Source organism: Leptonychotes weddellii, unplaced genomic scaffold (genome assembly GCF_054177405.1).
Source record: "Leptonychotes weddellii isolate Sample4059 unplaced genomic scaffold, ASM5417740v2 HiC_scaffold_40, whole genome shotgun sequence".
Lineage (NCBI taxonomy): Eukaryota > Metazoa > Chordata > Mammalia > Carnivora > Phocidae > Leptonychotes > Leptonychotes weddellii.
Window position 1 is genome coordinate 1 of NW_028005512.1, and position 27,478 is coordinate 27,478.

Here is a 27,478-nt window from a genome sequence, read left to right on the forward strand (position 1 = left end):
AATTCCTCATATCAGTGAGGTCATAAAGAATCTTATGGCCCTTTTGGCTAGATGATCTAGGTGCATTTTCCATACCAGCTATATTGCTCATTAAATATACTTTTGGATAGTTAGAACACCCAGCTAAATTGATGCTATATATTTGAATATATTTGTGTTTTAAAATGAAGAATGTCCAAGAATAACTCTTTTGGACAGTAAGTTTCTGTTATTATAACATAAATGGAAATTCAAAGAGAAATTATGATATTTTAAATTTTGAATATTTGGTTTAGTGTCACTTTCAAAAATATTTGGTTTAGTGTCACTTTCATAGTAGTGAATATAGAAAACTGAAGCTGTATTTTTTTTCTTTTCAAGCTTTATCCGTCTAAATGACTATCTAATTGAGAACACAATGCACATCCTAACAGTAAATTCTGTTAACTCTCTTTTGAATTATCTTACTGACAAGCTAAAACGAACACCTTCAGCAGATGTCATTCAGAAATGGATTACTGAAGAGAAGCCTGAAGTCACTGAGAAAAAGGTATATTCAGACAAAAATTAAGAAAATTCGTAGGTCAGCATTTATTGAGGCGTGCTTACTATGTCCTATGAATTATACTGTTTTCTATGTACTTGAAAAGTAGCAGAAATGCTTAGATTTCACAGGACAATCAGAGCTTACCATATGCACTTGAAATGGCAGAATGAAAATCACCATATCACCAAATACCTAATAATACAGGCAAGCTAGTGCTAGATGTTGCTGTCTGTCTCATAGGAATTTGCTAAAGGCTATTCATGTGTACACTGGACAAATATTTCTTAAGTACCTACTATGTACCAACCCCTGTGCTGGTTGTTGGATTTATAGTGATGAAAAGCATAGACAGGATTCCTGCCCCCAAGAAGCTTATGGTTTGGGGGTCATCGTGGGCATGAACTGGCAGAGAAAAGCAGGGAAGGTGGTATAAATGAAAGATAAACAATGGTTTAGGGGTGAGAAGAAGCAAATCATGGAAGCAAACCTTTGTGCTTTGAGTGGATAACCTCTTGGGAGGATGTTGATCTTAGAGACACAGAGCAATTTGAGACATTTGAGATGAAGTACTACAAATCTTTGCATTCTAGCATAGCTAAGAGAGAAATCATATCATTTCATATCCACGTTTCCGAGTAAGCTTCCCCTAGCTCCATTCTATCTAATACTTCATGCCAGATACCTAAAAACATAGCAAAACATGCATACCTGGTTTCATCGAGCTTCCTACCTGCACCTTTCAACTGCCTCCCCAGGAAACCCAGCTATGAAGTTTCAAGGCTGCATGCTCTTTGCCATAGTTTCCCTTTTCTCCAAAAGTTGAATTTTAGTTGCATACTCCTTTTGATTACTTTCTCTCCTCCCCTAGTCTCAATTCCTCCTTTTTCCGAGTACTATTATATTTTGAAAGTAACATTTATTTTCTAATTATAAAAGTAATATATGTTAAGTGAAGAAAATTGGAAGAACACAGAAATATACAAAGAAAAGGACCCTCTGCTATCCAAAGATAACTATTCCCAAGTGAAAGAAGGTACCATACTTACTGCTTTAACACATTCTTTTTCCACTTAGCAATGTATTGTGAAAAATCTCCAAAGGCAATATGTATTTTTCCATATAATATTCTCACATAGAAATATAACAGCTATACATCTGCTAAATAATTTTCTATCGTTGATCACTTTCTCATACTGCAAATAAGCAAAGACATCTTTGTTTCTTATTATTCCAAATAAGCAAAGAACATCCTTGTCCATACATTTTTCACACATCTATGATTTTTTCCCCTTAGAAGAAATTCCTAGATATGGAATTTTGGGGTCAGAAATGTGCTTTTGATACTGATGCATTAACTTCCCAAAAAGTTTTGTGTCAATTTACAACCTTTCTAGCAATGTTTGAGAATGAACCACATGCACACTAGATATTATCATTCATTTTCATTGTGGTCAGTCTGATGGTTGTAAAGTAGTACATCACTGCTTTTAACTGTTATATTCCTTTAATTGTCACCCCAGTGCAGGGATAAGAGCATAGGTTGGTGGTCAGAAAGACCTGGATTTGAGTGCTGGCCTGGCATTTAATAACCAGTGGATCCTGAATGAAATGTCTTACCTTCTCCAGATCCTATTTTTCTCATGGGGGTAATAATGATATCTGCTTCATATGGTTGATGTGGGTACATGAATACTTAGCACTGCCTGGCACACAGTAAATAATAAATGTTGTTACTGAGTAAACTATCTTGAGTATAAGAACAAGAAGGAGATTGATCACTTGTATCATCCTTTTAGGAAATGTCAGATTATGAGCTTTGCCCATTTTTCCATTTAAGTACATTCGTATTTTAGTATATATCTATTTATATATCAATTGTTATATTAGTATACATTTCTATTGAGTATATCAAATATATTTCTATTTAAATATTATCAATCTCCTATATTCTATATACACTACTGATATATTTTTCCAGCTTGTTGTTTGCCTTTCCATTTTGTTGATAGCGTTTTCATAAGGAGAGAAGTTTTACACTATTGTGTAGTCTTTTAATGTTTGCCTTTATTTTTTAATTTCTGTGGTAATATTTGTTGAAAGACAAGCCAACATTATGAAATCAACTAATTGTATATGCTTCAGTTTACATGCTTCTTGTAATACAGGCATCTTTTATCTTATACCTTGGTTCTTACATCTTTATCACACTGCAAATGTGTTCATTTCAGGGGACCTCTGTGGTGGAAAAGCAGGAAGAAGATGAGTCTCTCATCCCCATGTTTCTCACAGAACTGATTTTGACAGTCCAATCATTACTATTTGAACCTTCTTTGGAAGACTTTCTGGTGTGTGTTCCTTCTTATAGCATCCACCTATAAGTACCTTTTTGGGAAATGAAGCAACTGTTTTACTGTCAAGTGATTGGCGGGTTTGCTGTTGTCCCTCCTTCAAAATGATCAGAAGGAAAAGAGAAAGTACTGTTCTGTGCACAGCATTACATCTACATAAAAGCTGTCTAAAAGTTTAGCACCTTTTATTTAACTTGAGACAGATTGGGAGCTTGTAGGGTACACCATCTAGAGAACATATGCTATACAAAATTTAGAATTGACTATAGTAAGTACAATTTTTGAAATCTTTTTAGGTATGCTGCATCTGTGAAAATATTTTAATTATCTATTGCTGTGTAACAAATTACCACAAATGTGGCAGCTTAAAACAACAACCATGTGCTATCTCACAGTTTCTGTGGGTCAGAAGTCTGGGCACTGCTTAGCTTATCCTCTGTTTCAAAGCTTCCCCAGGCAGTCGTTCAGGTATTGGCTGTGATGAGGTCTCCTTAGAGGCTTGACTAGAAAATGATCCACTTCTAAGTTCCCTCAAGTTGTTGTATAGGTATAAGTATAGGACTGAAGTTCCTGTTTTCTTGAGGGATGTCGGCAGGGGACCACCCTTAGATCCTAGAAACCACCTGTAGTTCCTTGCCATGGGGCCAACTCTATAATCAGTTTACAGTATGGATATTTGCTTCTTGAAGACCAGTTAGAAAATCTCCTTTGGGAAGGGCACAATCCCTCTTTTAAGGGTTTTCACTTGATTCAGTCAGGCATACCGAGGGTATACCTTTTTGATTAACTCAGAGTCAGCTGATTTGGGACCTTAATTATATCTGCAAAATTCCTTTAACTTTCTATATAATGTAACCTAATCATGGGAGTGGCATCCCATCATATTCACAGGCCCTCCCTCCCTCCATATTCAAGAGGAAGGGATTGTACAAGGCATATACACCAGAAGGAGGGAATCTTGGGGGCCATCTTAGAATTCTGTCCTCTTCATTTGTGTACATGTATAGATTAGTAAACCAATCAGAGTCTATATTTCCTGGTATATTGTAGCACAAAAGCACTAGTAATCAGGATCTCTAGATTCTAGTCTTGCCCTTACAGTTAATGGGTTATTTGACCTTGGGGAAACCACTTACCACTCTAAGGTTCAATTTATGCATCTGTAAGATGAGAAGGCAGATGAGTGTTAAAGTTCCTTCCAAATCAGTAGTCTATGATTCTGTAATTTATCAGATAGGTTATTTTAGGATATTTATAAGGACAAGTGGACTGCTGAGTTCCCTCTGGTTGGGGACTTACTCAGAAGCTTCCATGCAGAGGCAGTGGGCTCTTGAATGTCCCTTCTCGGCCAGAAAACTCATGTTCTTCACATGATTTGTATGAACTCAGAATCAACACAGTATTTGTTATGGTTGAATGAATTATTTATTTTAGCATTTCAAAAAATTCAAGCTTATTCATAAATATAATCATATATGTTTACATTTATGTTTATGTTTTTCTAACAGGATGGTATTTCTGGCGCAATTAATCACTTTCAAAACACTGTGCTATCAGTTCCTAACCTTGTACCTGATACATATTTCGATGCTTTTACCAGACCTTACATTAACAACAAACTTGAAGAAAAAACCTGTGGATCTGGACCAAGCCTATCAGCAGTATTTGATGATGATAAGAATTTTCACACAATTATCCTTCAAATAAAGGTACATTTACTTTTACTATTTTATAATATTCTCAATCTTTAATATTCTCAATTGAGTAATAAAGTTTCATCCTTTCTTATCTTTAAACTGAATGCTACTTAATTTCTAAATGGTAAAGTGATTTCTTTTTTAAAGTCCTAGTAGATCAGAACACTGACTACAGAAAAGGATTTAGAAGTGCAAGTTATCTGAGATGGCATCATTCCCTCACTCCCAGGGGAGAAGATAAGATTAAGAAGAAAGAAGAGCCATTATTTAAACTTGGGGTGGTGTAGGGGAAATGAAGCAACTGGTGAAAACTTAAGGTCCTACAAGACTAAAGAGAACCAAAAAACCAAAGTACACACAACTTTTTCCCCACAGCCAAAAAATTAAATAATCTGCTCATTGCTACACTGATGGAACAGACTACCCTTGTATTATAAATCTCATAAATCACTTCAGATCCATAAGCTGAGGAAATGAAGATATATTAAATTCATGCAAAACTACTATAAGGAGAAAACAGAAAGTGAAGATTAAAAGACCTCATGAATATTCCTTCCTTTCCCTCCCAAAAAACCTTGAAACAAAAGGTACACTACAAACTAGAGTAAATATCCTCAAACAAGCATTTGAATATGTGTAAAATCACATTGAATCAAAATTCAAAATTAAAAATAGAAATGGGAAATTAACATTCATCTCTGAAATGAAGATGAAATTACATTGTGACCAAGGGAGAATAAACTCAAATGGAAATTTAATAATTACTATAGGAGAATGATAGGAAAAATGAGAATAGAAGAAAGACAGAAAAACAACCAAGAGAATGAAAATAAGCTAGAGATGGACAAGTAAAAGGGTCAGAGAGAAAATAATTGGAATAGGAGATGGTCAAAGAAGAAATAACATACATTTAATTGGCATCTCTGAAGGAGAAAAAACAAAACATAGGATAGAACATTTATAACTAGTCCAAGAAAAGAAATCCTAACTCTATATATTGAAAGGGCCTACAGAGTACCTTGGAAAATTGACCCAGAACAATCAATTCTGACCTACAGCCTCTTAAAACTATTAGCTTTTAAAGCTAAAGAAAAATTCCTCCAGGTCTCAGAGCACAAAGATCAAATAACTTATGAAGTAAGAGAATTAGACCAGCATCAGACTTCTCAAAAACAATGTGTAAAGCAAGACAATAATGAAATAGCATTTCTTAATGAAACTCTAGGGAAGAAAGTGTGAATCAAAAATTTTTATCTATTCAAGATAGTCTTTCAGGTATCGAGGCCATAGAAGCATTTCCCTGAGACAAATTGGACAAATTGACCATAAAAATAAATACTGATTATAAAAGTATCATAAACTCTTGAATAAAATGAAAGCATATTAGTCCATATTGTGAATGAAGGAATGAATTGAATGAAAAGGAAAAGCTTTTCCTTACAGCAGAATGTCAACTAATAAATGTAGAAGGAAAATGTAAAGACAAATCACCCCAATGGCTATCATAGAAATAGGAAGTTGGAAGAAATTGGAGTTAAGAATCTCCAATGCATACTAAAATGAGAATGCAAAAGTATAATGAGAAACAGGATTTTTGTCTCAAAGTATTTCTACATAAGCTATTTATTGATTTCAGGGGGAAAGTAGTAAGTGATGAAGCCTGACAGACACCAGATTAACCAACATGTTAACATCATGGGTAATGGGACAAATTGACATTATGTGCTTTCCATCATGGTGCACTGAGAACATACATCATTTCTGTGGTATTAGTACCAAAAATGTATAACTGAATCTAAGTGTTGGAAGTTATAAAACATATACACACACACACAAATGAGATACTCTTCAAAAATGTAAAGGTCATGAAAGACAAGGATTGAGGAATTAAGATTTAAAAAATTATTAGTATGCTTCCTTTTAATTATAAGGAACAGTTCTTCAAAAGTCAGATTTGAAGTTTTTTTTTTTTAATTTTGTAAGAGAATCCATTAACTGCCCTTTGACATCAAGGATGGTATCTTCCCTCACTTGTGTATCCCTTGGTCAAAGCATAGTGTTGGACACAGAGAAGGCATTTGTGTTTGTTTGTTTAATTATATTGAATTGAATTCTGCTCAGAAAAAATATAATTTTACTTGTCTGTTTATTTATAACATTTAGGAAACCATACAGGCAGCATTTGAATCTGCCCAATTATATGCAGCTACATTTGAAAAGTTTCAGATATTCTTCAAGGAAAATGAAAGTCTTGACTTACAAGCTCTTAAACTTCAAGAACCTGGTAAGTTTTCCGTTTGTCCTTACTAATTATTTTTGAGAGAGATGTCAAGGTTTATAGTATTGTAGGTTTCGGTTTGTTGGTGTGTAGTGACAGAAATTGTGGCCCAAAAGAGTCGGCCTGATAAAAGTCAATAATTTATTCATTTCTGGGTTCTTTTATGTAGAATTACTCTCCACACCTCATGGTGTGATTTTGATCTTCTTAACTTTCCTAAGATTAGTTTTGTGACCTCGAATGTGATTTATCCTGGAGAATGTGGCATGTGCACTTGAGAAGAATGTATATTCTGCTGTTGGAAAGAATGTTCTATATATGTCTGTTAAGTTCATTTGTTCTAAAGTGTGATTCAATTCTGTTTCTTGTTGATTTTCTGTCTGGATGATCTATTCATTGCTGATAGTGGGGTATTAAAGTCCTCTATTATTCCTGTCTATTTCTCTCTTAAGATCTGTCAGTATTTGCTTAAAACATTTCAGTGCTCAGATATTGGGAGCATATATACTTATGATTGTTATATCTTCTTGATCTATTGACTCCTTTATCATTACATGATGGTCTTTGTCTCTCATTACGATTTTTGGCTTGAAGTCTATTTTGTTTGATATAAGAATGGGTACATCCACTTCTTTTGGTTACTACTTGCTTGGCGTATCATCTTCCACCTCTTCAGTTTGAGTTGATGTTTGTTTTTGGAGTTGAGATGAGTCTTATGAAGCATATAGTTTGGGTCTTGTGTTTTAATCCAGCCAGCAACTCTGTGCCTTTTGATGGGTGAGTTCAATCCATTTACATTTAGGATGATCATTGATAATATGAAGACTTACTACTGCCACTTTATTTTTTATTTTCTGGTTGTTTTGTATCTCTCTTTCTCTTTCTTTGTGTTTCTCTTTACCTTCTTAGGTTGGTGGCTTTCTATGATGATTTGGTCAATTTCTCCCTCTTGTGTGTGTGTGTCTTTGCTCTAGATTTTTGTTTGGTGGTTATTGTGAGGTTTGTATAAAATGTCTCATAGATAAAATAGTCCTTTTTCTGCTGATAGTAACTTATCTTCATTTGCCTATATAAGTTCTTTTATTTTCCTCCTCCCCTTTTATATTTATGTTGCCACATTTTATCCCTTTATATGCTGTGAGTTTGTTACCAAAATATGTAGCTATAGCTATTTGTAATGCTTTTTTCCTTTAATCTTTGTGCTATAATTGTTTAACATCGTATTCTAAAATAGAGTTACAATTTTGTGGTTCTGTTTATCACCTTACTCAAAGTTTTGTGTATTTTTATCTTTTCATTTCAGGTAGACAAGCTCTTTTCAACATTTGTTGTAAGGGAAGTCTACTGGTGATGAACCCCCTTAACTTTTGTTTGTCTGGGAGTCTTTATTTCTCCTTTATATCTGAAGGATAGCTTTGCTAGATAGAGTATTCCTGGCTGGCAATTTTTAATCTTTCAATACTTTAAATCCATCATTCTGTTCTCTCCCAGCCTGTAGAATTTCTGCTGAGAAATCTGCTCATAGTGTAGTGGAGGTTCCTTTGTAGGTTACTTTCTTTTTTTTTCCCTGGCCGCCTTTAAGATTCTTTCTTTATCATTGGCTTTTGACAGCTTCATGATAATGTGTCTTGGAGAGAGTCTTTTTGCATTGATATAGTAAAATGATCTATTAGCTTCATGGACTTGTATGACTAGTTCTTTCCCCAGGTTTGGGAAGTTCACAGCTATTATTTCTTTAACCTCTCTACTTCCTTCTTCTCTTCTCCTTTTGGTGTACCCATTATTCTTGTGTTGGCTCTCACAATGGAGTCTAATAGCACTCATAGGGTTTCTTCACTTTTAAAAAATCTTAGGATTTTAGGAGGAGTTATCGCTCCCTTTCCACCTGAGTCATTTATAGATCTACTCTATTTCCAATTGCTTGGACCACTATTCTGAAGGATAATTACATGATACCATGAAAAAATACTCTGTGTTCAAATAAGTTTGGAAAATACTAGACCAAGCCACATTATACAGGTTTTTTTTTTACCGGAGGACGTCTCAGATTACTTGATATCCTCATTTTGTCAGTTCTCAAAAATATACACATCTAAAGCTTCTGAAATGAGTAGGATAGATAACTGTTGACCCTTTTGTGTATTATGAGGAAGCTGAAGCTAACTCAGAAAGATTGACTTAACCAAAGCTAAATATGGGTTAAAGACTTGAGCTTAGGTTTTCTAACACTGTTCTTTATACTATGTCAAACTGACCCTTATATTCAGGAGAGGAGATGACATGAATAAAGACAAGAATCAACACCCTTTCCTTTTTGGGATGGTGGAGGAGGGCTATAGAAAGAGAATAGAGAGCAGTAAGGAAATCAATCTGTGGAGGAAGTACTTAGAAATAAAGTTAACTAATTTTTTTTAAGATTTGCTTATTTATTTTAGGGAGGGAGGGGCAGAGGGAGAGGGAGAGAGAGAATCTCCAGCAGACTCCATGCTGAGCACAGAGCCTGATGTGGGGCTCAATCTCATGACCCTGAGAGCATGACCTGATCAACCAACTGAGCCACCCAGGCACTCCAAAGTTAGCTAAATTTTTACAGGCCCAGAGGGTACAAGATTTTTAAAGACAGGCAGAATAGTTTAGTATTACATGTATATTATAAAGAGCTGTTTTTGACCAACAGTACGATACAATTGTATTCAAAGGTAATCAGGTCTCCACTGGTTCCAGGTAGATTGGAGAAGGGAGAAAATGAAAATAGGAAGATTATTAAAATGCAACTGCAGCATATGGCACATGCACATCGGCAAAGCCTTAGCCGTGATGTGGGAGCAGGATTGGCAGAGAGGTGTTGGGAAAAGGAATGGAGATAACCAGCTATGCTTGATCTCTTGTGTTTTACACTTTTGTTATTAATATCCTCAGAATGCTTTATATGGAGGTGCCATGTGGGAGAACCCTTCCATGAAGCCCAACTCCAACCTGACTCTAAGATCCAGTCCATTCCTGACTAGATCCTCTAATACAATTACAAATTATTTTCATCTGCCATCTCTTAGTAGGAGCCAGAAAATGTATTTACATTATTGAATATTATTTTCTTTAGTACAAGAATAAAATATAAAGCATTATGAATTAACATTTTGAAGTTATTCAAGGTATTATACATCAGGAAAATAGCATTATAAATACATCTATAAATTTATTAATGCAATGATTTTTAATGATCCTTTAAAATTTAATATATTTTATGCTTTATATGATAATTTTATGTAGATGTTGAGTTTTTTAGAGTACAACTGGAAAAATATCACAGACAGCACAAGGATGCAGTAGCTCTGAGACCTACCAGAAATGTAGGATTGCTGCTCATTGATACAAAGCTGCTAAAAGAAAAACTAATTCCATCACCTTTGCGATGCTTGGAGGTAACTATAAACAAGGAAAAACTTTAATTATAGTCTCTATAATTATGTTACAATTTTTCTACTACAAATAGACTATCTTTATTTTGTAGTATTGCAAATATGTTAAAATTAACATAACCTACTGGGCATCCTTAATTCCTAAGAAAAGTCCCATATTTGTTCTGTCCCAAGCATAGTCAGCTTTCAGTTGAGGGAAGGGAGGGGACTTGCAGGCCTCAGACTAGCCTCTTATTCCCATTTTGTTTTCCTTTGTTGGAGCATTTCAAGGCTTCCTGCCCAAGAGACACCACTATAACAGCTCAGTGTTCTAATGGGAATGTTTGTTGACTAAATGATACTGAGATCCAGTTTAGGACATCATTTCCTGCTCTGAAACTGTCCCTAAAGATCTGATTATATTTTAGTGAATGGTATTGCTGAGGACATTTGTATGGATCCTGTAATAACTTTCATGTCTTCCTTTGGAGCCAGAGTATACCTGTAATATTGTCAAATACCTCCAACGAGACAATGGTGTAAAGCAGGGCCTGGCAAACTATAGCCCACAGGGCAAATCCAGTTTGCCACCTGTGTTGTACATACAACCATGACAATTTGCTTTTGTATTACCTATGGTTGCTTTCTCACTACAAGGGCAGAGTTGCGTACTCGTGACACAGACTGTGTCTGTCCTGCAAATCTAAAATAGTAACGATCCAGTCCTTACAGAAAACCTCTGCTGACCCCTACTGTAGGTTACAGAAGACAGAGCTGCTGATTTAACATTCAATTAGGATTTCTTTAAAATATTTAATGAAATGAAAATATTTAAATAGTTATGATTCACATTTTCTTTTTCTTTCCTAGGTGCTAAATTACATGCTTCCCTGTCAAAGCAAGAAAAAAGTGGATGCCATTATCTCTGAGGCACAAGATGCAGAGTATAAACTTGAGTTTGTTCCAACAACCACCATAGAATATGTTAACAGCTTAGTATTTCTTGATGAAATTCAGGAAAGGGTGAGTTGATTTTCATATAACTCAATATTCCAGTTCTTGTGGTAGATAAGGAAGACAAATAAGAGAAATTGAGGGACTGAAGGTCAATAAACAGCGGTCAAAATATCAGAAACACTTTCAGACAATGTAAGTGAACGCCCTACATCACAGCAATAATGAGAGCTAACATTGATCAAACTCTTACTGCTAGTCAGGAATTATGCTAAGTCTTTTATGTATGTTATTACATTTTTAATCCTCACAAAAACTTAAGAAGTGTAGATAATTTTTTCTCATTCCCCAGATAAGGAAACAGGGACTGAAAAAAGTTATGTTGCCCAAGATCACAAAGTTTGTGGTGGAGCTCAACTTTGAGTCTCTGGCCACAAAGCCACTGCTCTCAGTCACAATTTCCTGCAATTCTTATTTGTGATCAGTGATCATGGAATTGTGATTCCCAAGTGAAGGGTTGGGAATCATTTCTCTCAAAGCCTCTGTGCAGGGCGCCTGGGTGGTTCAGTCAGTTAAGCAGCTGCCTTCAGCTCAGGTCATGATCCCAGGGTCCTGGGATCGAGTCCTGCATCAGGTTCACTGCTCAGTGGGGAGCCTGCTTCCCCCTCTGCCCCTCCCACCCCATCGTGATCTCTCTTGCTCTCAAATAAATAAATAAATAAAATCTTGAAAAAAAATAAATAAAAGCCTCTGTGCAGTTCTCTTCTCGTGTCAAGGACATGCTTTGTTTCCACATGGAAGCAAATAGCCTCTGCCAACCCCTACAGTCTAACTCTTCCCATGTTCAGCGAGAGGGAGACTAAGCGGGGTTCGCCAGGTCCCAATTTTGTGCTGCTTGGTTCAACTTGTGGCCAGGGGTTTGGGTCAAGTTGTGTGAACATGGCTGTTCCCGCTCTAGCCACGTGGCAGAGTGGAAGAGGAGGGTTCCCCCCAAACTGGAGAGTCCCTTCCCAGAAAATTAGGAAAGGCACCATCCACTGAAGATAGGACATCAAAGTGAAGATGTTTAGTAGTCCGTTGAAGATAGTAAAAGTATTTATTAAAGGATAGTAGGGAACATGCAGCCAGAATCGTGGCCCATGCATACCTCAGGGGCTGCTCTGGGACAATCCCTGCTCAGCATGCATGCCTGCGAGCTCAGATAATTGCAGTGGAGCATTCTGCCAGCACATGTTGTCCCTGAAAACCAAATATTGGCACTGTTTAATGCTACTGGAGACCAAAAGAGAGAGAGAAGAGAACAATAAACATTTGTAAGAGTCATACTAACTGTGCTCAGCTCCGAACAACTTACCTCCTGGGCCTGATTACCTGTACCGTAGCAATGACTGTCTTTATCAACCAGCAGGCTTTAGCCAGGGGGATTGTACCATTAAGCACACTCCTCCTGTCCTGGTTATGAATGTGAGATGTTCACAGTGCACAGTGACTGTCTCCTAGAAGACAACACTGAAAGGGAATAATCAGACTCTGATATATTTAACAAGCAACCAATGTTTCTATTTAGATCGAAAGCCTTGAAGATGAAGGCAATGTAGTGATTCAGATGTACAAGCTCATTGAACAGTATCAGGTCCCCACACCTCCGGAAGACTTCGCTGTTTTTGCTACTATGAAGCCATCCATTGTTGCAGTTCAGAACGCCATCGATAAATCCGTGGGTGACCGAGAAACAAGGATCAGGCAATTTTCTCAGCATTTGGGTAGAGACCTTGAAGACCTAACCAACGAAGTGAATGAAGTAAAGCTACAAGCACAAGTAAGCTACAGCAGGATTTAAAAAAATAATAATCGGGGCGCCTGGGTGGCTCAGTTGGTTAAGCGACTGCCTTCGGCTCAGGTCATGATCCTGGAGTCCCGGGATCGAGTCCCACATCAGGCTCCCTGCTCAGCAGGGAGTCTGCTTCTCCCTCTGACCCTCCTCCCTCTCATGCTCTCTGTCTCTCATTCTCTCTCTCACAAATAAATAAAATCTTAAAAAAAAAAAATTAAAAAAATAATAATCTGTGTAAAACTGGACTATTATATTCTAATTAAGCTATTTTAGGATCATAGTTCATTTTAACCTGACTTAACTTCTATTTTTGTGGTTTCGTTCTAATCCATTAACAGTATCTTTGAGCTATTAAAAACCGAACATGTTTCTGAACCTCTAAGTACTGAATAAATTCCAGACCATTGCAAATAAAGCATATGTAATATTTCCTTTCTCCTGACTTGTATTTATTATTTTGAAATGAGTGCTTCTATAACTTTTTAACATATTTTGTAGCTATTGCCACAATTTTAAAATTTGCTTAGGTACATATTAGGAAATTCACATTTAGGAAGAAGAAGACTCTATCTACATTGATAAATGGTAATGAAGAATATTTGGTTAACTTTGTACCAATTTTGCTATACAAAAGATACAAGGGAAATTTTTTAAGAATTTAGAAGAGATAGCTGGGTGATTCTTAACAGAAGCAGCATACATGAAAATATAATTTTGCAAATAATACATTATATGTTAAAAGAAATATAATTTTGTAATGATCTATTTTATTATTAATATTAACTAAATCTGATCACAGAAGTATAAAAGCACATAAAATTATAATCAAATCAGAAAAAAATGGGAACATTTCAGTGTCCATCAACAGAGAATGAATAAAAGGTATTAGGGTACATTTGCTCAAAGGAATACAATGTAGACATTAAAGATTACAAAGTATGTTTATACATATTGACATGGAAACATAAAAGTAGCTAATATTTATTGTGTACTTACTATGTGTCAAGTACTGCTCTAAGGTCTTTGTATTGTTTTTATTTTCATATTGAAATATTTTTGTATTTTTCACCCAGAAAAAAACTGAACATAACTATAATAACTTTACAACTTCATGAGTTATCAGAAATGAGCACACCCAAGTATCCATTACTCATGTTACTGGTACCTTTAGGATTCCCTTGAATCACTAGCCTTTTCTTCCTCCCCAAAGGAAGCCACTACCCTGAATTCTAATGCTATAAATCAGTTTTGCTTGTTTATGAACTTCAGTTATGAACTTCAGTTAAATAGAATCATACAGTATGTCCTTTATTTTAGTTTGTTATATTCCTGAGATTCACCCATGATGCTGTTAGTGGATGTAGTTTATCCATCGTTGTTGCCACGTAGTATTTCATTGTATACCACAAGTTAATTATTCCATGACTGATGGATATTGGATATTGGGGTTGTTTACAGTTTTTGACAAGGATGAATAATGCTTCTTGGAACATTCTTATATATGTTTGCATGTTTTAACTCATTTAATTCTCAGAACACCAATAAGGTTTTAGTATTCATATTTTATAGAGAAGAAAACAAAGGGACAGGGAGGTTAAGTAACGCAGGGTCACACACATAATAAATGGAGGAACCAGGATTCAAGCTTAGGCAGTCTGCTTCCAATGGTTGATAATCTGCTATTAACTGTATACATGTATGTGGATTGCTAGAGAGAGCAAAAGTGCTGGCAAGTGCGTCATGTGTAATCGTGCATTGTAAAAAACATGATGCACACACACAGAAATGACAGCAGAGATTCTCTCCAGCAAGTGCTTCTTCCATAGAAGGTTTGGAATGAATTCATTATCACTCTTGAGCAAAAAACTGCAAACTTATTATTTCTATAAATGATACCATCTTGCTGTCAAGACCTCTACTCTTGATGATAGAGGGAGTTGGAGAAAAAAACCTCAGTGTGACAAGTGATGATAATGCAATTTATTTCAGTTTGAAATGTCTATTTCATTCTAGCTTGGTCTCTTTCTGATAGATTTTAATTCAATTCAAAATGCCTATTGGGCATTTCTTCACCCCTGCCACCATTATCTCCAGCGTCTTGCCCGTAAGTGGAAATGTGCATTTCCTCCTGGTGGATGGAGGGAGGGGGCATCCAGACCTCTTAGTGTCCTCTGGACCATAGGACTTCTAGTGCAGTTTGGCTGGGCTGGGCCTGGTGGTCCCAAGCAGCTGTTAGCTAAGGGTCCTTCTTGATTCTTTGGGTACCGTGTTGGCCCCTCCTGCTGTAATCCATCATTTCTGCTATAGTCTACAGTCTCAAGTGATCTGTGGCCTCCTCATCCTGATCTTAGGCTCCTTCTAGTCCTCCGGTACTAGCTGTGGTTCCCATTGCCAGAATCAAGGCACATGAGAACTTCATGATCCACCAAGTGCCAACCCAAGCCATGAAGGCACCAGAGTGTAAACACAAGGCCCTTCTGCTAGACACTTCCCTTAGCTTTTTCTAGAACATGTTGCCATTTTGAATGCAGTACCATGCCAAATCAGAGATTATCCTCCCAAGCTATGGTTATAATAGTTCTCAGATTCTTCCAATTTCTCAGATTCTCCCAAACCTAGTTAGGTGTTCCTTCTTTGCTCCTGAACCTTTCCATTCCCATTCACCTCAACAGGTCAGCCAGGAAAATTGATATCTGACCACTTATTCCTTATCTTCTCTCTTCCTACCTCTCAGAAATCAAAGGGCTTCCTATTTCCATGAATGTACAATAGGAATTTCCCTTATATCATGTGCTCTTCCTTGTCTTCCCTATTGCATGCTCCTCTCCTTACCTGAAGTCATGCTGGTTGAGGAAGTGTAGGGAATGAAAGTAGGTGGGGGAAATATATTAGGTACTATTTAAAAACAATATTGTCCCCATGACACTTCTTTATTTATTTCTGTACTTTTTTTTACAAGGTACATCTATTGCTTTAAAATGCAAGAAAAGCAACCATTTTAACATTTTCTAAAAATCAGAGTGAAAAGAGAATTAGAAAAATATTTTTTGAAAATGTTTATGAATTCATTTAATTTAATGGTCAACATCAAAAGTAGGAATGACTAATCAAAAATTATCTTAATTTTACAGGATCCACAGATTTTGGATATCACTGCTGACCAAGACAAAATAAAGCTCATGTTGAATGAGCTGCAGGTAGTTCTAGATGATCTTCAAAAACGTGCGTTTCAGTATAAATCCTATCAGAAGAATTTTAAGGTAAGGACAGCTCTACACATCTGTTTTTAAAACATATGCATAGAAATGGCATTGATGCACAACCACCCTCAAGAATGTGGCTCTAACATTCAATGTTTGGACACCTATGTGCTAGTCATTGTGCCAGAATGGTCTGAAATACAAATATGATGTGTTCTCTGCCTTTGAAGTGTTTAAAGATTAGTACACATGAGAGACAAAGTATCTTTCTTAATAAAAAAATAATGATGAATTATAGGTAAACCCTCAGACCAGGGACTGCACTTTCTTTGTTAAAATATGTATGTGGATTTTTTAACGTGGTCAATTAAAGCCCCTCTAGTCTTTCTTGAATAATATTCAAGCTTCTTTTACATTCTTATGTGTGTTACGATTCCATGAATGTTGCCTGATTTGCCCTGGTTTGATGCGCCAATTTGGTGAAAGAAGAGAATTTGGCTAAGCCAGGGAATAGGTGGATCCCAAAAAAGGGTAGGTTTCGAAGTCTCAAGAAAAATGAAGAGAAATGAGTAAGAGCTTTAAGTGCTCTGAACAGTTATTAAAGAGACCAAAAAGAAAAGAGAATAGGAAAGAAGAGATTCCTAGGGTCAAACCCAGGGAGCCACCAGCAATGAGAGGTATTGTTAGTCTCTCCAGCAGTCTTGGAGGAGTGTCTGGACCTCACGTGGGAATGTACCTATCTATTCCAGAGCCCCAGATGGATGGCCAGAAAGTTATATGAGGAGCTGTCCATTCCAGAGCCCAGGACTTGGTGGGGGCAATCTGCAAAATAATGAGTGTGACTCTAGACAATGTCACTGGTGCGGTACTTGAGATTTGTGCATTGGAGAACTAGGGTTCAAAGTTGTTCCCAGGTTGAGTTAACTGACCTACAAGATGGGACAGTATGCAGTGGGAAGTGAGGTATTGAGGAAACATTGCTTGATAAAAAGTTATAACTACAGGTGGGCACATCTTGGGTCAGAAAGGATAGCACTGCTTGAGCCAGAGCCTGAAATAAAAGTATGTCCCCTTCTTTCCACACTCTGTATCCATTCTTGATTAATTCTTCTTTCATGATCACCTCAGGTCTACCCTTCCTTCTGCAGCTCTCAGTCACTTGGGGGATAGGAGTGAAGATCTAACTGGCCTAAGGAAATTACTTCTAATTCTTAATGAAGACAAGGTTAGATCCATAATGTCAGGGTGATGCTGATCTCATAAAATGACTTTGGAAGTATTCCCACCTCTTCAGTTTTGGGGGAAAAAGTCTGAGAAAGATTGGCATTAGTTCTTCTTTAAATGTTTGGTAGAATTCACCAGTAAAACCATCTGCTCCTGGAGCCATCTACTTTTGGACTCTTCTGTGTTGGGAGGTTTTGATTATTGGTTCAATCTCCTTATTCCTTATTGGTCTATTTAGATTTTCTATTTCTTCCTGATTCAGTCTTGGTACGTTATATGTTTCTAGGAATTTATCTATTTCTTTTAAGTGATATAATTTAATTGTTGGCATATAACTATTCATAGTAGTCTCTTACAATTTTTTGTATTTCTGTGGTATCTGGTATAAAGTTTCCTCTGATTTTATTTAAGTCTTCTTTTTTTTTCTTCATCTAGCTAAATGTTTATCTATTTTGTTCATCTTTTTTGAAAAAACAGCTCTTAATTTCATTGATCTTTTCTATTTTTCTGGTCTCTAATTTATTTCCACCCTGATCTTTATTTCCTTCCTTCTGCTAATTTTGGGCTTAGTTTGTCCTTTTTCAGCTTCCTTAATGTGTAAAATTGTTTGTTATCTTCCTATTTTTTAATACATACATTTATCACTATAAACTGTCCTCTCAGAACTGCTTTTGCAGCATCCCATAGATTTTGGCATGCTGTGTTTTCATTTGTTTCAAGTTTTTTTTGTTTTATCTCCCTTTGATTTCCCCTTTAACCTGGTTGTTCAGGAGTGTGTTGTTTAGTTTCCACATGCTTATAAATTTTCCAGCTCTCCTCTTGTTGATTTCTAATTTCAAACCATTCTGATTGAAAAAAATACTTGGTATGATTTTAATCTTAAATTTGCTAAGACTTGTTTTGTAGCCTATCATATGATCTATCCTAGGGAATGTTCTGTGTGCACTTGGAAAGAATGTGTATTCAGCTGCTGTTGGATGGAATGTTCAAAGCCCTAGCTTATCTCTGTGCAAACAACCCCCCTGGGGGTTTGTTCATGTCTAAGCCAAGGCAGTTTTAAAATGCTTCTATGAAAACAGCTTCTTGATTTTCTTGCAGTCTTTCTCCCTACAGTGTTCATATACAACCCAGGGGTTTAGAAAGAGGTAGAAGCCAGGCTGTTCTTTCCATGTTAAATCTCCCCATCCCCTCCACCAGCTACTGCACAGAAATCTCCTTCTTCTGTCATCTAGCTATACATGTCCCAAAGGAAATGAGTACCTCTGAAAATTCATTTGTTTTCCTAAAAAAGGCCAGGCATGTATGATCCAACTTGAAGAACAATGCCGATGATAATCATCATATTTATATCTTTGCTGAACATTTAAGTTCTGAGGAAATATAAAGAGTTGTATTTTGTCACTCAAGTGGAAATTTGAATATACATAGGGTTTATGATTTATTTTTTTCATTTGTTCATATCACTCCTTTTATTTCCCCATTTAGGACCCACCCATATTCTGCTAAGTAGTCACCGTATCAAGAATTACTGATAGGAGGATAACATAAGATCTTTACATCTGAAAACTAAATAGTGCATTTTGCTTATTATATTTTTAAAGGTAGAAGTATCGAAGTTTGAAGCTCTGGAAGAAGTTAGTGCTGAATTGAAACTCAAACAATTGCTCTGGGATTCTTTATCTGAATGGGATCAACTCCAACAAGAATGGTTAAAGGTAAAACAAAACAAAACAAAAAAACCTCCCAATCCCAAAATCATTTTTTATTAACTAAACTTAATATCCTAATAATAAGAATTATTTTTAACAATCTGGAGTAGTCTTAATTCAGTAAAATATGCAATGTTACAGTTTTATGGTAATTGTTATCAGCTTTCTAGTGAAATGGGTAAAGGTCTTTCTGTCACTATATACCACAGAGCAGAATGCATTCTTGTAAGACAGGCTTCTTGGGTCCTCCATTTAAGAAGGCTAAATGAAGGAAGCATCAAAAGATCTCACTGCATGATGTTTAACTGCTTTGTGGCTTCTGAATACAATGTTGTCATGATATACTACACCCAAGTGTTCTTGAAGATTGTAGGATTTTATTTGTGATCTACACACTTTAGATTTCTGTTAACTTCTGTTTCTGTTCTGGTTTTGAAAAAAAGGAAGCCATTTTGTTCACTGTGATAGAATAGAATCAGAGTAATGAGATCTAGGATCTTCCCTTAAGAGCTCAACAGTAAATTACCTTAATTAGGGGGCCAAGTACCAACAGCCACCATAGAATTTGATTTTTAGGATCTACCTGTATATTCAAACCTTGATAAGGGTCAACCCTCTAGAAGGCAGAATAGATGATCATCTCTTCTTTCAAGTGTGATATGGACATGTTAGAAATACCATCAACTTTACAGATACTGTTTTACACTTGCTCATTCAGCCTACTTGTGCTGATACCTGTAATTAGAAGTCACATGTCTGGTTTAAACACCAGTAACACAGAAAGTGTTTCCCAGATAATGTTTTAAGTGCTGGGTATACCAGGAAAGACTAAAAATGATAATGTCCAAACCCTCACAGAACTTACCTTTTGGTGAAGAAAATAGAAAACAAACAAATATATGATATAATATCAAAGAATTTTAAGTGCTCTTGTATAACTCCTTTGTCACTTATCTCAGAAGTAGAAAAAGCTCCTGAGGTATGTAGAAAAACTCCTGAGGTATAAAGAAAAAGCTTAGAGAGTTTTCTAATTACCACCATAGTTCAGAACAGAAGCTTCCAAAATGGGATGATGTCATCCCAAACATACAAAAAGACCCATTAGAGGACAGAAAGGAAATGTTGAACCTAGAAGGAAAAAAAGAAAAATGAAGGTTTATAACTACACATAACATATTCGTTTTAGGTATATCACATAGCAATTGAATATTTGTATCTATTGTGAAATGATCACTACAGTAAGTCTAGTTAACATCCATTGTCATATATAATTATGAAATTTTTTTTCTATGATGAGAACTTTTAAGATCTCTTAGCAACTTTCAAATATGCAATACAGTATTGTTAACTATAGTCACCATGCTGTACATTACACCCCCATGACTTATTTATTTTATAACTGGACATTTATATCTTCTTACTCCTTCACCCATTTCACCCACCTCCCAGCCCTACCTCTGGCAACCACCAGTCTGTTCTCTGTAAGTTTCCTTTCATTTCATTTTGTTGTTGTTGTTTTAGATTGCACATGTGAGATCATACAGTATTTGTCTTTCTCTGTTTATGGAACTGAGAAATATATTTATAGATACATGTATATTTTGGGGTATATCTTTAAATCATTTATATTAAAGGGGTACATAATCAAATAATAGGAGACTACTGGGTGAGAAAGTTCTAGTTAGTAAGAGTAAGAAGTAGCTATTGGTCTCCTTCCAAGAGTTGGCCCTTAGGAATAAATTACAGGGATTACAATACTACATTTGATGATGTAGGAGACAAGAACATGAAAGGAATAAGCAAGTGATGCCTGATACACTATTAGCAATCTTAATATGTAAAGCCATTTCCAAAAGTAAAGAGTTGATTTGGATTAACAATTTAACTACTGGAAAGTCTAGTAAAGTAAAAAATTTTACTATTTCAAGCTTGCCTTTATCATATGTCTTAACTTTTTTTTTTCTCTTTCTGATTTATAGTCCAAGTTTGACTGCCTGGATCCAGAATTCCTGAATAGTCAAGTTTCTAAATATGCCAAATTTGTGACTCAATTGGAAAAGGGCTTGCCACCCAACAGTGTAGTTCCCCAGCTAAAACATAAGGTGGAAAAAATGAAAGAAAAGGTAAGTTCGGTAGAAATTATTTCAAAAACTCCAGGTCAGTCTGTTACTACTTGATGCTAATGAGACTAAAGTCAGGAATTCTTCCCTGTTTAAATTAGTCAGCTTTGCAGAGAGAAAAGAAAGAATAGACAAATTTTTTCAGAGGCCCTACATCCCTATCTTCAACTGGCCAAATCATGGAATTGAATACCTTGGTTCAAGCAGCATTTAGAGTAAGAGTTTCCCAAGTGGTAGGGAGCTTAGTGCAGTAATGGGTTGTAGGTATGCCAAGATACTGATCCACTCAGGCCTTAGACAGCCAAATGAGGCTAGTGCAGCCTTGTCCATTTATATCACTGCACCAAATAAATATGCCATTTTCCAGATGTACTATGACTTGACAGTTGGGAAGCCCAGCAGTGGGTGTGTGAGACTGGCTCTTTGAAACTTACCACTGCTGAACCAGTACTTGAAATGGGAATGAAAAGTATTATGATTTTATCCTTTTAAGCAGTTTTAGATTTTTTTAAAAGATGAGATAAAGGACTAAAAGAAGACATGGGTAGGAAAAGTAAGCAAAACTTTAGGCACAACAAGAAGAGCGTTTTTGCAGTGTCTCCCTCTTTAGTTTTACAATATCTAGTCAAAACACTTTCCCAAAGTTTCTTATGTCAGCCTCTTTCTTCTTCATTTGCCCGTCATGTGATTATATCATATGATTGTAAACAAATTTATTTGTCACAGTCTTTATTCATCTTGCATTCCTTCAGAGTTCTGGTTGATTTTTAAAAAATATTTGCATATAGTAAAGTCACTTTTTATGGTATACAGTTCTGTGGGGTTTTACAAATGGGTAGAGTCGTGTATAAAACACAACAGTACCATACAGAATAGTTCCATCACCCCCCAAAGTCCCATAAGCTGTTCTTTGTAGTCAGCCAACCCCAGGCAACCACTGGCCTGTTTTCTGTCCCTAAAGTTCTTCATTTTATATACGATATAAATGGAATTATACAATATGCAGCCTTTTGGGTCTGGCAGTGTTCACCTAGAAAAATGCATTTAAAATACATCCAGATACTTCTCTTCAGAATATATAACATACTCTTCTAACTCAAAAATAAAAAGAGAAATAATCCTTTAAAATGGGCAAAGGAGGGGCACCTGGGTGGCTCAGTCGTTAAGCGTCTGTCTTTGGCTCAGGTCATGATCCCAGGGTCCTGGGATCAAGTCCCATATCAGGCTCCCTGTTCCGCGGGAAGCCTGCTTTTCCCTCTACCACTCCCCCTGCTTGTGTTCCTGCTCTCACTATGTCTGTCTCTGTCAAATAAATAAATAAAATCTTTTTTAAATATATTTTTTTAAGATTTGATTTATTTATCAGAGAGAGAGAGAGAGACAGAGGCAGGCAGAGGGAGAAGCAGGCTCCTTGCTGAGCAAGGAGCCCGATGTGGGACTCGATCCCAGGACCCTGGGATCATGACCTGAGCCGAAGGCAGAGGCTTAACCGACTGAGCCACCCAGGCATCCCATAAATAAATAAAATCTTTAAAATAAAATAAAATGGGCAAAGGATTTGAACAGACATGTCCCCACAGAAGATACATGAAAAGAGGCTGAACGTCATTAGCCATCAGGGAAATGCAAATCAAAGCCACAATGAGCCACCAGTCCACATCCATCAGAATGGCTATGATCAAAAGGATAGATTATATAATAAGTGTCGGTAAGGATCTGGAGAGTTGGAACCCTCATGTGTTGCTGGTGGGATTATAAAGTGGTATAGCTTCTTTGGAAAACAGTTTGGCAGTTTCTCAAAAGGGACTCCGCTCCTAGACATTTATCTAAGAGAATTGAAAACATATATTTACACAAACACTTGTATATGAATGTTCATAGCAACATCATTCATAACAGCCAAGAGTGGAGAAACCCCAAATGTCCATCAACTAATGAATAAATCAACAAAATGTAATATATCTATACAATGGAATATTACTCGGCAATAAAAAGGAATGAAGTTTTGATACATGCTATAGCATAGATGAAGCCTGAAAATGTTATACTAAGTGAAAGAAGCCAATCCTAGAAAGACTTCATAGCATATGGTGTCATAGATATGAAATGTCTAGAGTAGAGAAATCAATAGAGAAGGTAAATTTAGTAGTTACCAGACACTGTGGTGGAGGAGAAATGGGTGATGCAAGCTAATGGGTATGGGGTTTCCTTTTGGGGTCATTAGATAGCAATAAGTAGTTCATAGTGATAGTTCTAAAATTAGATAGTGGTGATAGTTGCACATCTCTGTGAATTGGAATATTTTTTTAAAAAGATTCTTACAAAACAGATGAACATAGGGAAAGGGTAGAAAAAATAAAATAAGACAAAATCAGAGAGGGAGACAAACCATAAGAGACTTTTTTTTTTTAAGATTTTATTTATTTATTTGAGAGAGAGAGAATGAGAGAGAGCACATGAGGGGGGGAGGGTCAGAGGGAGAAGCAGACTCCCTGCTGAGCAGGGAGCCCAATGCAGGACTCGATCCAGGGACTCCAGGATCATGACCTGAGCCGAAGGCAGTTGCTTAACCAACTGAGCCACCCAGGCGCCCACCATAAGAGACTTTTAACTATAGGGAACAAACTGAGGATTGCTGGAGGGGAGGTTGGAGGGGATGGGGTAGCTGGGTGATGGGCATTAAGGATGGCACATGATATAATGAGCACTGAGTGTTATATGCAACTGATGAATCCCTTAACTCTACCTCTGAAACTAATAATATACTATATGTTAATTGAATTGAAATACAAAATTAAAAAAAAAAAGATTCTTCCATGTTGTTAGGTGAATCAATAGTTTGTTAATTTTTATTGCTGAGTAATAATTCCATTATATAGATTATCACAGTTGGTTTTTCCATTCACCTGTTGAAAGGCATTTGGGTTGTGACCAGTTTTATAGCAATTATTAATAAGCTATTCTCAACAGTCCTGTGCAGCTTTTTGAGTGAACATGAGTTTTTAATTCACTTGGGTAGGTAACTAGGAGTGGGATTTGTCGGTGGTGTGGTAAGTATATGTTTAGAAGAAACTCGCCTAACTGTTTTTCAAAGGACTATAACATTTTGCCTTCCCACGGGCCGTGTGTGAGAATTCTAGCTGTTCCTCATCCTCCCCAGCACTCCTTATTGCTCGGGAGGTTTTCTGTGTGGTTTGGTTTGGTTTTCATTTCAGTCACTCGAGTAAATGTATAGAAGTATCTCATGGCAGTCATGTTTGCATTTTTCCAGTGACTAATCATGTGGGGTATATTTTAAATGTCTTTTTTCCATCCTTTTATCTTCTTGGCTGAAATGTCTGTTTGGCTCTTTGCCCCATTTTTAATTGGGTTGCTTGTTTTGTTATTATTGTGTTTTAAGAGTTCTCTTTTGAAATCTGGATCCAACTCCTTTTTCAAATATGTAACCTGAAAATATTTTTTCCCAGTCAGTGTCTTGTCTCTTCAATCCCTTACCAGTGACTTTCAAAGTGCAAATGGTTTTAATATGAATAAAGTTCAATTTATATTCTTTGCTTTTATGGATTATCTTTTTAGTATATTATCTAAAAATGTTTTTGCTAAACTTAAGGGTCACACTGATTTTCTCCTGTATTTGCCTCTAGAAGTTTTATAGTTTTACTTTTTTTTACATTAAAGTTTATGAATTATTTTGAGTTATTTTGCATAAAATATGAGAGATGTGTCAAGGTGTACATTTTTTACATTTGGATATCCACTCAATCCAGCACCATTATTTGAAAAGACTATCCTTTCTCCATTGAACTGCCCTTGCACCTTTGCCAGAAGTCAGCTGACTATATTTTTTAGTTTATTTCTGGACTCTATTCTGTTTTGTTGTTCTGTGAGTCTATTCTTTCGCCGATACTATACTGTTTTAATAACTATAGCTAGTAAGTCTTGAAATCAGGTAGTACGTGTAAGTCCTCCAAATTTGTTCTTCTTCTTCACAATCATTTTGTCTATTCTAATTTATTTATCTTTCCATGTAAATCTTAGAATTAGGTTGTCAATCTGTATAAAAAATTGCCAGGAGGGCGCCTGGGTGGCTCAGTCGTTGAGCGTCTGCCTTCGGCTCAGGTCATGATCCCAGGGTCCTGGGATCGAGTCCCACATCGGGCTCCCTCCTCGGGGGGAAGCCTGCTTCTCCCTCTCCCACTCCAGCTGCTTGTGTTCCTACTCTCGCTATCTCTGTCTCTGTCAAATAAATAAATAAAATCTTTAAAAAAAAAATTGCCAGGAATTTTTGAAGGATTGTGTTGAATGTATAGATCAATTTGAAGAGAACTGACATCTTAACCTGATGAAGTTTTCCAGTCTGTTACCAGCATATCTCTTCATTTATTTTTTTCATCAAAGTTTTATAGTTTCAGTACACAGATTCTGCATGTATTTTGTTAGTTTTATAATTAAACACTTTTTGTTATACTAAATAATGTTTTTTTTAAAAAAATAGATTTTATTTATTTATTTATTTGTCAGAGAGAGAGAGAGGAGCATACACGAAGCAGGCTCCCGTAAGGAGCCCGTTGTGGGTCTTGATCCCAGGGCCCTGGGATCATGATCTGAGCTGAAGGCAGATGCTTAACCAACTGAGCCACCCAGGCGTCCCAATAATATTGTTTTTAATTCCAAATTCCAGTTGTTTATTGCTGCTATATAGCAGAATACTATTGAATACTATTGACCTTTGTATATTGATCTTATATCCTGTGATGTTATTAAATTCAGTTTTTAATTTTAGGAGCTTTTTTTATACATTAAAATGAGTTTGGAAGGGTTCCTTCTTCTGTTTTCTGGAGAAAAGAGTATAGAATTAATATTATTTCTTCTTTAAGTGTTTAGTACAATTCACCGGTGAAGCCATTTCAGCTTGAAGTCTCCTTTTTCGGAAGGCTTTTAACTACAAATTGAATTTCTTTAATACATATTGAATTATTTAGGTTATCTATTTCTTCTTGAGGGGTTTTATAATGTATTTTTCAAAGTAATGGTCCATTTCATCCAAATTGTTGAATTTGTAGACATAGAGTTGATCATAATATTTCTTTATTATCCTTTAAAAGTATGTGGGATCTGGGGCACCTGGCTGGCTCAGTCGGTTAAGTTTCCGACTCTTGGTTTCGGCTCAGTTCATGATCTCATGAGTTGTGATATCGAGCCTTGTGTTGGACTCTGTGCTCAGCAGGAAGTCTGCTTGAAGATTCTCTCCCTCTGCCACTCCCCCAACTCACTCTCTCTCACTAAAATAAATAAATAAGTCTTTAAAAAAAAAAGGTATGTGGGATCAGAAGTGATGTCCCATTTTTCACTGTTGATGTTGATAATTTGTATCTTTCTGTATAGATTTATCTGTTCTCTGCTTATCTATCTGTCTAGTAATCCAACCATCCATTCGGTTGTTTATTTATGTCAATATAAACTCATGGATATTTATTTTATAATTTGTATTATAATACAATACTACATTATTTATTGTTTGCTTAAATCATTACAACTTCGGCTATTGAGAACTCTCTGAGTTGACTTCTGTGTCCCTTTGATGTACCTCATCATTTTGGTTTTTGTATTTTACCTTTACATATACTATATGCACAATATATTACTACTATTTTTTTTTAAATTTTATTATGTTATGTTAGTCACCATACAATACATCATTGGTTTTTGATGTGGTGATCCATGATCCATTGTTTTCGTATAACACCCAGTGCTCCATGCAGTACGTGCCCTCCTTAATACCCATCACCGGGCTAACCAATCCCCACTCCCCGCTCCCCTCTAAAACCCTGTTTGTTTCTCAGAGTCCATAGTCTCTCATGGTTCATCTCTCCCTCCGATGCCCCCTCCCTTCATTTTTCCCTTCTTTCTCCTAATGTCCTCCATGCTATTCCTTATGTTCCACAAATAAGTGAAACCATATGATAATTGACTTTCTCTGCTTGACTTATTCACTTAGCATAATCTCCTCCAGTCCCATCCATGTTGATGTAAAAATTGGGTATTCATCCTTTCTGATGGCTGAGTAATATTCCATTGTATATATGGACCACATCTTCTTTATCCATTCATCTGTTGAAGGGCATCTTGGCTCTTTCCACAGTTTGGCTATTGCGGACATTGCTGCTATGAACATTGGGGTGCATATGGC

General features: G+C 36.2%; 1 protein-coding gene across 1 annotated transcript; it reads left to right on the top strand.

Annotated features, from left to right (window-relative positions):
* Nucleotides 1-360: 360 nt before the first annotated feature.
* LOC145719351 (dynein axonemal heavy chain 6-like) lies at nucleotides 361-21,325 on the top strand (the record flags this gene model as incomplete). The annotated part of the gene is made up of 10 exons (XM_081810849.1): nucleotides 361-529; nucleotides 2,755-2,871; nucleotides 4,383-4,583; nucleotides 6,735-6,855; nucleotides 10,120-10,271; nucleotides 11,118-11,270; nucleotides 12,769-13,020; nucleotides 16,167-16,295; nucleotides 19,061-19,174; nucleotides 21,148-21,325. Coding segments are annotated over 10 exons (1,586 nt in total), but the record flags the coding sequence as incomplete, so codon positions are not given.
* Nucleotides 21,326-27,478: the final 6,153 nt, after the last annotated feature.